Source organism: Pteropus alecto, unplaced genomic scaffold (genome assembly GCF_000325575.1).
Source record: "Pteropus alecto unplaced genomic scaffold, ASM32557v1 scaffold177, whole genome shotgun sequence".
Classification (NCBI taxonomy): Eukaryota; Metazoa; Chordata; class Mammalia; order Chiroptera; family Pteropodidae; genus Pteropus; species Pteropus alecto.
In genome coordinates, this window is record NW_006442207.1 from 9,446,602 (window position 1) to 9,459,538 (window position 12,937).

At 39.2% G+C, this 12,937-nt stretch overlaps 1 protein-coding gene across 6 annotated transcripts in view; it reads left to right on the forward strand.

Moving 5' to 3' along the window:
- The window catches only part of SORCS1 (sortilin related VPS10 domain containing receptor 1), a 461,149-nt gene that overhangs the window by 431,656 nt on the left and 16,556 nt on the right, over nt 1-12,937 (forward strand). For all 6 annotated transcript variants that reach the window (XM_006920877.1, XM_006920876.1, XM_006920874.1 and 3 more), the window contains exons 23-24: nt 3,523-3,654; nt 12,371-12,470. In XM_006920877.1, the coding sequence (XP_006920939.1) occupies nt 3,523-3,654; nt 12,371-12,470 (232 nt within the window). The remainder of the gene's footprint in view (nt 1-3,522; nt 3,655-12,370; nt 12,471-12,937) is intronic.

The following is a 12,937-nucleotide window of genomic DNA, read 5'->3' on the forward strand; positions in this document are numbered from 1 at the left end:
CAAACCCAGAAAATCAGAAATGAGAGGCTTTCCCCTAGGGAATATTCTTAATCTAAAAGGTAAGTCCACGTGTGGTTTTTTTGTACATTCTTTTCTGCATCCAACACATGATGCCTTGTGACACAAAGAGATATAGAAAGCAAATCTTGTGTCCAGCCTTTTAGTAAAGAGCTGGCCTTCCCCATATTCATACCATTATTTGTGTTGATATTTATTTAGCATTTTCAATATTCCAGAAACTCTTCTGAGTGCTTTGCATTTTGAACACTGAATTTATAGACAGCCAAATTGCCCAAGGTCATACAGTTAAACATATAGTTAAAAAGCAGACCCAGGAGTCAGACCATCAAGGTTTGAATCTTGATTTTGTGGTTTCACTCTCCTGCCATCCTTTGCCTTATTAAATAGAAAACCAGGGATAAATGGAAGAGTTGGGTAGAAAGGGGTATCTTCTTGCACTTCTGGGTAAATGCCATGTCATCTCTGTCTTCATGACTTCCAGCATCCATGACATTATGGGTGGCTAAACATGATGACCACAAAGGGGCACAACTGCCAGACTATAGGCCTAACTGGAGTATTTGGAGCCTTCTGCCTTTGGAGCTGTTTGACCTCAGTGTTATAACTGGTTTCTCTCCACTGCTGTCCAAGAGAGATGACTTAACACCCTTCAGTGAACCCACGACACACCTCCTTCAGTCTGCAGCGTTCTAGGAATTCATGTCCCTGTAAATCTCCCAGGAAGCTGTCCAACACCCCCAGCTGATTTATCAACCAGGCATTAGCTCAGCAGTGACCATTTTTCCAGGCTGATTTCTCTTCACATATATTGTCTAGCGATCATTTGCCCTAGGTCTTCACCTTTTCGCCAGCTTTCTGATAGTCTAGAAATTACTGCTTATCAATATTTCTAAGTGCATAGCATAATCAGCTAAATGCAGAATAAACAGATTGGCTCAGCATCCCTCAGGATAGGGTATGATTGGTGGAGGCAGTTTTGAGAACTCCTTGGTAACCCAATCTTAAGAGACAGTTGACCCGGACCTTGCTTCCTAGTGTCCCACGCCATTTGTGGCCATTTCCTTGCATCCTGAAGTGCCACAGTGTTAAGTGTACCTTAGTAAACCCTACAAGAGGTACAACTTGGGGTACAACAACTACTTATTTGTAGTTGTCTTCCTATCCATTACGTGACAGAATTGGGTATAAAATCGATTGCCTTTTCCTCATTAAATGGGATTTTTCTGTTGACATTTCACAATGGAATCTTTAACTGAATGACATTCAATAAACATTTTTGTATATGACTGGGATCATTTAGACAATCTCTGAGTTAAAAATCTAGTAGGGCCACAAAACAATATGAAGTTAGCTGTGACAGAAGCTGCTGTATATTCAGTGCCCATTATTGGGAGAAGGGAATCAGTAGAGCACTGGTTAAGGACAGAGGTTTCAAGGTCAGACCAAGGTTCCAACTAAGCATCACCACCCAGTACCTAAGCGGCCTTGAGTCATTGTTTAACTTTCCTGCATCTACTATCTGTCCTGTGACAGAGATACATTGCCTAAATTCTCTTTCAGAGAAAGACTTTCATCTTAGCCGCGGGGAGTGCTGTGGACAGAGGCTTCGGCTGCCTTGTGCCATGTCATGCCCCTTGCCAGGGTGCTCACATCTAGTGGTTAACAGCGCAGTTCTATAAAGCCCAGGCCATCTCAGCTTAACCTTGGACAAATCTGAAGTACCATTCTTACTCCCTACAAACTCTCTTGAGGCTATTGTTAGTCTTCATCACAGCTCAGCTTCTCCCTCTGCTCATTCTTACTTCCTTCCCTTCACTCCCGTAGATGTTGATCTCAAGAACACTCTTAATAAGCACCCTGAATGCTAAACTCAGGGTCTACTTCCTAAGGACCGCAGCCTGTGATATGTCTTCACCTGCAAAGAGAGGCATAAAAATAATTGCATCAAAGAGTCATTGTAGGGGGTTGCATTATATAAACAAGTTGCTTAGCATAATACCAGACATGTAGAGGTCAGAAATAAAAAATCACCTATTTGGGAAATCATGAAAAATATATTGAAACAAGTGGATTTTAAGAAGACTCATGAAGGATAAGTAACATTCTAGCAGCAAATGTAGAGAAAAGATGTTCTGAGGGAGATGGCATACACGAAAATATTTGCCAGAAAGGGCTGGAATATTGAAAAATTGTACATGATTCCATTTGGCTGGAGGGTAAGATGACGGTGTGCATTGTGGGTAATTAGTTTAGAAAAGAAAGGCGGGACCCTACAGTAGAAGGCTCTGAATATACATTTAATCCAGTTGGTAGTGGAAATTGTTGCAAGAATTTGGACAGGAAAACACAATCTCAGTTGGTCTAAGGAAACTGAGTTGGGAGTAGCAGTGTCTCCTGGAAATAGGGAGACAATTGTGAAACTTAAGGGTAGAGAGTGTAAATGCTAAATTGGGATATTAACCGTGGGTATTTAAACAGAACAGAACCAATAGGATTATTAGTGTGGAGGACCAATTATCAAGATCTCATGAAAGGAGAATGTGATGTTGAGGCAAATGGAATGCTTCAAGCTGGGGTATCTGGAAAAAGACCAGCCTGAGGCATTCAGACATAGAATGAAGGTTTTGAAGGTGAAAATGAGAAGTTCTTTTTTTGACATATTTGTCAGAAGTCTCAGTAAAACAAGCAAATGAATGACATTCTGACTGGCCACTGGAGAGAAAAGCTGGGGTTGAAGCTATTGATTCTACAACCATCTAGAGAGTTAGTTCAGGGGAAACCCTGGGATATAGGCTCAAAAGAGATCAGGTAAACTAAGATAAAGAGGAGTCCTTGAGTTATATCCATAATTTCAACAGGAGATTCAGCATGGCAGCGTCAAGTTCTCAGAATGCTTCATGAAAAGGGCTAATCATCAGGTTCCAATGATGTGAAGTCAGCAGATGCCTGGGGGTTGTGATGTAGGGGAGTCTAATAAGTCAGGTCACTAAGATGTGACTGGTCGAAGAAATAACTCTAGTGCTACAACACAGGAGGAGGCTAGGTTGAAAAGGGTTGAGGCATGAGGGGCAGATGATAAAGTTTGCTAAGTTAGAGTCCTCTCATTGGCATGGCTCACTTCCTGGAGACGCCCCAAAGGAAGAGGAGCTGACATTTGAATCCCCAGGCACTACTCAGGTGCTTTGTGTGTAACTCATCTAATTCTCAAAACTACCCTTTTACAAATACTACTAATATCCCCATTGTTTTTATTTAGAGGAATGTAGATACGGAAAGAATAGTGTTTAAAGTCTCACAGGAACGGAGCTGAGACCAAACCTCAGAAGTCTGACTCTGGAGCCTACACTTAGAGTCCAGCTCTGCCTCTCACATCCCTTCTGACCTACTCTCCCCAGGACAGTGCTTGGACACCCCACCCTCATCCCCACTCCTCACTGAGTCCTTGGCTGCCTCTTGTCACCTTTCCTTCAGGACTTATATGTATCTGTATCTCTCCCTCAGGCCACGGGGGTGCCAAGCCAGCACATCTTGGTGGCCGTGCTTCCAGGCTTACCCACCGCTGCTGAGCTCTTTGTCTTGCCATATCAGGATCCAACAGGAGAAAACAAAAGATCAGCTGAGGACCTGGAGCAGGTGAGTCCCCCAGGTGACGTTTCAGCTTCTCTCAACAGTCTGGACCACACTCCTGCTAGGATCTGACTGCCACCACAGCAGCTCCAAGGGATCTCGGCTTAAGAGTGAGGGCACCAGCAATTTGTGGAGTTTTGGACTTTCTGGTCTTCCATTTCTATAATCTGGCGATCCTCACAATAGCTTCACCAAGAAACACATGAAAGAGTATTTGTTGTAGGCAGTGGCTAAGTTATGTATATTTACACTATGGAATATTCTGCAGTGTTTACGATGAACTAGATAAATCTATGCCTACTGACGTGACAAACATTTCTTACTTAAGATAGTAAGTGGGAAAAAAGCAAGTAGCTGAACAAAATATGGAGGTCGAACCGTTTATATTTTCATCTCAAAAGTTTCATGAGAATCAAATGACATTATATGTATCTTTTTTAAAAGGTACAACTTTTATACAGATCATGAATCTTCTTTATCACCACCATGCTAAGATGACCTGATGTGTGTTTATAATAAATGAGTAATATTAGCTCCAGAGACCCTCCAGTGGCTATGTAGGGTTCACTTCCCCAGGTCTACCACCTCTGGAGTATTAGAGTGTGTGTGTGTGTGTGTGTGTGTGTGTGTGTGTGTGTGTGTGTGTAATATTTAGGGTTTTCTACATATAAATCACCTGCCCTCTTTGATCTTTTTGTTCCTCCCCTTCTGCCTTTTAACTTCAAAAGATGCTCCCATCTCTGTAGTGGGGATCGTTGTTATACTATTGTTGTTGCTGTTGTTGTTCTCCATCCATTCAGTTAAAATGATCAGTCTCTGTCTGATTACCCTGTTAGAAACTATGTGATTTCAGTTTCTCCATTCTTTCTGGCAGATAGATTAAAAATAGGATTCCTCTCAGGCACTTAATGAATATTGGCTTTTTCTTCTCTAGTACTTTGAACTTTTCAGTTTACTTAGAATAAACTCATAATCTAGTTCCATGATCTCTATAGTCTTCCAAGATGGCTAGAGAACCTCCTATAACAGCCTTATTAACAACAACCCCAAATTACGGTGTGGCCCACCTCCTAACACACACCCTCCTTTCATCTGCCGCTTTCTCACTTGGTGGAAGACTCACCTCTGTAATTTGTAATTTTCTCCATGTGCAAGTAATAAGGAATAGAGCTGTCATGGAAAGCCCTGTTGAACCCCACTTCCTAGTGAACTGCAGGTGAAGGGCAGGCAGCTGATAACCCATCAGATGTGCATCCGAGTTGCTCAGCCCTGGCACTCAGCTTCCCATTATATTCTACCAATCACTATCTGGACCTGCAATTAAGTAGGAGAAAAAAATGTATTATTTTTTATTACAGCATTGCCAATGAGAACTAAAGAGAAAGTAGATTACTATCCTAGACGTTTAGGTATGAACATTTACAGTTTTTCCTCTGGAAATCTGACTGATTGTCCATGAAATCCAGATTATAATCTTTTCAAGTATAGGACAGTCCAGATTTAGAACTAGAATATTTCCTAGGAACCACATCATCTGTGCATCTCTATTTCTCATACTTTCTATATTTCTCTAAAAGTATAATATATTCTAGATCTTTCCTTGAGGAATTGTGGAAAGAAGAAGGGTACATTCTTTGAAACCTCTTCTGCTTGTGTAAGAATATATCTTGCTTTGACTGTTTTTTTTTTCTGGAGTACTTACTTTCTTTATCCTCCGTGTTATGCGAGTGCCTCTTTCAAAAGCATTCTCAGAGGGTTGAGTGATTGTCCTGAGGTAGCCTGGTACTAGGTACTGATAAACCATTAATCAGAGATCTGATAGCAGCTGGTTTGTTTGAAGGCTGTGTGACTTAGCATTTGGTACGTATATAAAGGGAATCCAGCCATTTTAGAAAGAGCACAGGTTTGGAGAAATATTAACCAGGTTTCCAGTTTCAGTTGTGATATTCATTATGTCTATTTTATAGATGAGAAAAATTATGACCAAAAAAAGTTAAGTAATTCAGCCAAAGGCACATAATCTATAATAATCATCTCCCAGGGTGTTAGAGATATTATTATAGAAATGATACGATAAAGTACTTGTCCTGTAGTAGGTGGCCAATAAATGGTAAATGGATGATGGTTACATTTATGGCCATTTTATGACAAGAGGAGAATATATAGGAAATGAAAAAAAAATTGACTGTTTGGTATAGTCAAGGCATGTACTGGAACAAAAAGGATGGTGGGGGTAAAAGGGAAAAGATTAATGAATGAAATTATAGAAGAGAACAAGGACAATAAAAAATAGAAAGAGCATATATGAATGACTCTGTTGGAGTGAGGATGACACATCTAAGTGATCATGTAGAGTTATAGCTTATGAAAAACAAAGTACCAAGCTAAAGATTATAACTCTGTTTAAGGAAATCTCAAGTATATCAACTTTATCCAGGACTCAAACTAAACCAAATACAGTGACCAAACAAATGCCAAACCAAGCACGTAAGACCAGTGTCTTAGTTGTAGAGAAGAGCATTATCCTGATTAAGAACTGCAGTAATGCAATCAACATGCAAAACTGAAGCCATGTGCCAACCTGTAAAATAGGGGCCCTCCATCAGAAACCTGTAGTTTTCTTCCAGAGAGGAGCCTTTGATATTTTCTCTGACTCAGTCACTTTAAAATGAATGAATTCTGTCCCCAACGAGATGTGACTTGCCTAAGGTGACACAACTCTTTCGGGCAAATGAGATTCTAGTTCTGTTTTTGCAACTACCTCTAGAGCCTCGTGGGCTATCCCTTCCACCCCATGCTACAGACATGGATTTGAATACCACTTTACTTTTGTGTATCCCCAAATACCAAGGTTGTTGCACCAGGAAATGAATGTGAGATGTTTCGTGTATCTGTCTGTCTGTCTGTCTGATGCAATTAACAGCTATTTAGTTCAAACAAATTTAAGGGAAAGTAAATTGTTGAGGTTATTTAGTTGAAAAGTCTAAGGATACAGTTCAAACAAGAATAAATTCAGAGCCATTCAAAAGTGTCACCAAATTACTCCCCTCTGTTCCTCTCTCCTTCTTTCTCTGTCTCTTTTCTTAGCTGCCACATGGGAAGGCTACCTAAGAGTGAAGCCAACATATAGGAAGGCAAGAGTGGCCACAGGAAGCCCTGGCCAGCTTCTATTTAGTTCGCTTGTCAACTCCATCCAGAAGACAATGTCTCCCCCTGATTGCATCACAAGAGCCCCAGGTTAACAGTTCTCACTGGCCCGACTTGGGTAAAATAGGCATCTCTTAACTAGCCCTGTAGCCAGAGGGATAGAATGCTGTCAAGTCAGATGTGTTATACCCTCTCTGGATCAGGAGTTTAGGGAGCCCCTCCTAAATCAAATTAACTGAGATGAAGGAGGACATGGTTCTTAAAGAAAAATGTGAATGAGAGAGAAAGAACACTGGGCAGGCAAAAGCAACTGACCTCTTTTGTAATAAATAACACAGAAATTTTAAATGAATACAAAGCAAAACCAAGCAACAGAACGGGTCCGCCTTGTTTGAACGCTGCACTCTGAATCCCAGTTGACATTTGGGAAGGGCTGACCATATCCCATATCCCCCTGGCTCCTTTCTTGTAAAGGTATAGCACAGAATCCCCACCTGGCCAGGTGGACCCTGAAGACTGAGAGAGCAAGACCCCAGCAAAGGGTTCTTGGCCCTCCTCCCTTTAATATCATTTCCAGGAGAGAGGGATGCTGGCTTAGACTGAGCTATCTTGTCTGAGAAATAAATTGAAAATCCCTCACAGTGAGAAGTACTTGACCTTGCTATCAAGATAATGTGGGCTGGGTTAATCAAGTGACCTCTGTCTGGGAGGGTTCCACCAGTCTTTATTTCAGATCTCTGGTGAGTGAGAAGAGGCTCACTTGCCCTTTGCTGGCCTCATCAGGGATAGTACGTCCTGCTACCCTGAAGACAGCTGCTCAGGTATAGAGCAACCCCTCCCCCACTGTCACTGTGCTTCCCTTCTCTGAGTCCTCAGAAGTGAGCAGATTTGTAACTGCCTCTCCTGGAGAGAAGAAAGGCCTTCATGCTCTCTCAAGGTTGTTTGTGATGCTGTGCTGGGGAGATAGGAGCCTATAAGTTGTCTTGCAGAATCCTTAAAGGGCATGGAAACACTTAAAAGGAACAAAAAGACTATGGAAAAAATGTCAGCCGCCAACAATGAATTCCCTTCTTGGTTGTTTGTGTTTCCATATGCATTTGACAGGTGCAGAATCCACAATCCAGGGAAAGGAAAGGCACCTCTGAAAATGGAAGTCTATTGGCAGCATTTTCAAGAAGTAAAGATTCATTCTGAAATGTAATTGATAATCTCAGACTCTTTTCTATATGACCTCATAGTCTATTTTTAACATGGGGAATTGAACTATAGAAATACTCTGGAGTTCACAAGGAAGATCATTAAAGCGGGGAACTATAACTAAAAGTAGAATAGGTAAGAGTTGGGCCAAAAGTAACATGGCGAAAGGAGACAGAATGTAGAACTGGGGAACCCAGAGGGGAGTATGAATGGCTAATTTATTTCTTCATTAAATCATCCAGGAAATTTCCTGGGCACTTTATTTTTTTAATTGCAGTTGATGTTCAGTGTTATTTTATACAAGTTTCAGGTGGATGGAATACTGGTTAGACATTTATATACTTTACAAAGTGATCCATTCAATTAGTCTAGTAGCCACCTGGCACTAACATAATTATGACAATATTACTGACTATATTCCTTATGCCGTACTTTACAACCTCATGACTATCTTGTAACTACCAATTTGTATTTCACTTTTTTCACCCCGCCCCGTGACCCTCTCCTACCTGGCAATCACCAGTTTGTTCTCTGTACGTATGAGTCTGTTTCTGTTGTATTATTCATTTATTTTGTTCTTTAGATCCCACCATGAGATCACATGGTATTTGTCTTTCTCTGCCTGACTCATTTCACTCAGCATAACACCCTCTAGGTCCATCCATATTGTTGCAAATGCTAAGATTTCATTCTTTTTTATGGCCAGGTAATATTTCATTGCATAGATTTACCACCTCTTCTTTATCTGATCATCTATTGATGGACACTCAGGTTGCTTCTGGCTATTGTTCATGTCTATGCTGCAGTGAACATAGGTGTGCATATATCTTTCCAAATTAGTGTTTTGAATTTCTTCAGATAAATACGAAGAAGTAGAATTGCTGGGTCATATTTTTAATTTTTTGAGGGACCACCATACTATTTTCCATAGTGCTCTTTTTCTCTCTTATGATATTGAGAATGAAAATGTTTGGGGGCACTACTCCACCAGCTTGAGTCAGTGTGTGACCACAATGAGCACAGCACCATGGCCTACCTGCATTGTGAGCAAGAAATATATTTTTATCATTCCAAACCTTTGAGACTTTAACACTGTTTACTTCAGCCTAACCTAGCTCATTCTCATCGTTACACTTCAATTTCATGTTTTGTAAAGAAGATAAGGAGGAACGTTGATGTTTTCACTTTAGCAGGTCCCTCCCACAGCATCCTTTGGATGATTACTTTCAATGTATTTTTGAGTCCCCACTGTCTTTTCAAGTGGTATTATAAGTGAAGTGTGAGTTATATTAGAATCACAGGCATAGCCCACCAATCGGCAGATGCCAACAATAATATGTCGTTTCTTTGATCATGGTTATTTAGCTGCAGAAGAATAGAAAATGGACTGTGTAGGAGAGCAGCATAAGAGGGTTGACAGCACAAAGGATAAATGAAATTTGCTAAGACAACACACTTTCACTGGACAGAAAAAGGAAAATAAATTCAGCTTGCTTCAGCAGGTCCAATCTCCCAGCAATCACACATTATTTTCCTTGATTCTTTATCATGCAAGCTTTTGTTCTTCTCATTCAGGCTGTCAGCACACTTTTCTATATATTTCAGGTTATTCTACTTCTTTCATAGCCAAAGACTCTCCCAAACATTACAAATTATATTAACTGGCAAACAGAATGTGGCAATCCTGAGGGTAGGGTTAGGAATCGCCTATTGCTGTAACTCATATTCATCAGCTGACATAGGACTGGTATCACAGATGAATAAGAGATGGCAGAATAATTAATAAAGTGCTGCATTTTTTAAATCTCCTAAACCTGCTTAGCCCAACTTCTTTCCAAATATCTTTTGTTCTCTCTTCGTCAGCTGGTTAAAGGAAAGCGTTTTTAATAAAAATGCCGTAGGATTAGGAGTCAAACAATATTGAAGTCTGCTCTCGACTCTTCAAATATTAACTCGGTAAACTAAGGTATGTCCTTTAAGCTCCATGTTCCTTTCCATGGAAATACCAGCACTAACACCTAAAACATTCTGAGTTAGAAATAATAGTAAGAATTATGCAACTTTACCAATATGAAGTGCTCAATGCAAAGACAATATACTTAAAATATATCTATAACAATTCATGATCTGAAGAAAAAATACAAGGCAAACATTCTGCGAGTGGCATAGAAAACATTTAAAATATTGTCAAAATCTGTCAACAGTTTTATACTCATTTATTTGAGTAGAGAGGTACATGGTTCTAATGGAGATTATTCTTGTATGCAATGTAAATTTTATTTAGTTTTGTTTCTGTGCTTAATTTCTTTCCAACAAACTATGTGTTCTTTATTTCATGTCCTTTGATGCAAGTTAAAAACATGAAACATACTTTCTGCTAACCAATTATTTTTGCATAGCCTGCTTAATTTTGTAAATGATACAGATAAAGCCAACAAAGCAATGTTATAAATGAAAACAAATCTGGGAAGTTAATTATATTCACCAGGGACTCTCCTGGAGATTATAAATCAGAAGTATGTTGTTCTGATGAACTCTGTTTTCTTGTTTAGTTATTTATATCTCTCACTTGAGGAAAAAAGACATTCTCAGAGATGAGAATAAATATCACTTCGAGTGATTGAAAAAGAGAAGTCTTTCTCTTGCAAATACATAATTCTCTTTTGTTCATGTGATAGACTCTGTAACATAGGGCAATTCCTTAATTACTTCTGACCAGTCTTACTATTTGAGTTCAAACATTTTCTGCAAATATAAGTATGTATATGTGCACTTATGTACCATATGTAGATAAACATATATATTTTATACATACATAATTATATATATTTCACATATATATGCTCACATTTCTATATGTGTGTATGCATATGTATGTGTGTATTTCATAACTAAAACCTTTCTGATTGACCTCTACTAAAAATCCACTGTCAGGTTCCCCAAAAGACCTTACAGTTGAATGATAAGAATAAGGTAGAATAGGAACTTGTATATTGCAACAATTTAGAGAACACAGAGGAAAAGCATTCTACAGTCTGTATTAGAAATCCACTTTCTGTAAACCTGGAGCACTATGAAAGATTCTCAAGTCCCAGGAAATAGAATAGCCCAAAATAGAGAAAAAAATTCTTTTCAGTGTAATTTTATTACAGTCTTGTTTTTCTGCATGGGTTTCCAAATGAAACCATTTGAGAGGCTGAGCTTGCACTGGATCCCAGGTGCTCAACCACAGGTCATCTCAGGTTCCTGCTGTTAAGCAAAGAAGTTCATCTGCAGGCCAGTTGGGTTCTGTTACGAAGCTGAGGCTTCTGCAAGAGACTCTCTTTCAAAACAAAGCCATCTGGCCCTGCCTAACTGATCAAAGGATCAAAGGTGTCCTTTCGGCAACTTGATAGACTAAATGAAACTCAACAAATGTAAAAGGAAAAGTAAGAATTTAGAATCACAGTCAGACAGCATCTAAGTAGACTTTAAAACATGTTAAAGAAAATATTAAATTAATTGATTAGAATATTAAAAATTAGGCAATGAGACCAGATAAAAATAATTGGAGTGAGAGAATAGCTTTTCAGAAATTATTCAAAAGGATAAGTGAAACAGGGTAAACTGAGCTGGGTTTTCTGTTTCAAACAAGTGAACAGAGTTTTACCTTATCTTTAAAACCTTACCTTATACAGTTACTCCACACACAAGGTTCTTGGCCCCATATTGGGGTTAAATATTCTGTGGCCCAGAATTCCGTGTGTCTGTCCAGTATATGTGTCAGACTGAGGAATGGTTCAGCTGAAGTCCACAATCATGAAACAAGGGTCAGCCATTTCATGACTTAAGTTGTGGTTGCACTTTGTTTCAACTTTATAATTTATTATTTTAAAAGGACTATTTTGCCATTCAGTAAATATCCATAACGTATCTATTCTGTGAAAGACACAGGGCATGTTTGAGAAAGAGGTGGGAGGCATAGGGAAGAATAAGTTGGAGTCTATTACCAAGATGTAAGATTAATGTATATGAATCTCTCCACAATGTATGAAGTGTACATATCTACTTCTTTTATGTTCTCTATATAACAAATCTGCTTTAAAAACTGGGAGTGACTTTTTAAATACTACAGGATAATTTTTAAGATTAAAAATTATTTGATTAATCAATAGTTTATACTATTTTAGCATTTGGGATGTAAAGTAAAGTCATGCTTAAAATAATTATTTCTGTATATTCTGGAACAAAAACTCAAAATCATATAACACTCATTTAGATAATTCATAGGTATAATATTGGGACTACTTTGGTAAATACAAGGAATATTTTTCAGCACGTGTGTTTATAATTGGTATAACAATTTGGGCGGCACTCACTATGACACTTCTTCTTTCAGATATCAGAACTACTGATCCACAAGCTCAATCAAAACTCGGTGCACTTTGAGCTGAAGCCTGGAGTCCAAGTCCTTGTTCACGCAGCTCACTTAACAGCAGGTCAGTTTCCATGTCCCTGGGTTCTCGCCAGAGGCTGGAGTGAAAGGGGCTCCCACTCTGTTGTTTCAATGTAACAAGACCAGATGGTGCCCCTCCTTATCAGAAACAGGGAATCAATCGTTTTAGCTTCCCTTGCTTGGCATTTTTGCCTTAATGGGGACCCATAAAGCAACAGAAGAAAGTGACTTTTCTCACTTGTCCCTAGCAGTAACCACCAGTGAATCACTAGGTACATACTCCTCAAATAATAGCATACTTCATCTCAACAGAAATCTTGCAAATAAACTTAACCCTACAAATAAATGTTTTCTGATCTTTCTGCAAAAGCTTATTTTCAAGTCATTCATGTCATGAATAATTTTCTTTAAGTTTTGGGATAAGGTAGTGCAGAAGAAAGAGCTGAGACTTAGGAGTTGTACAGGATCATAGCCAGGAATTGAACCCCGAGTTGGTAATGATCTCACAAA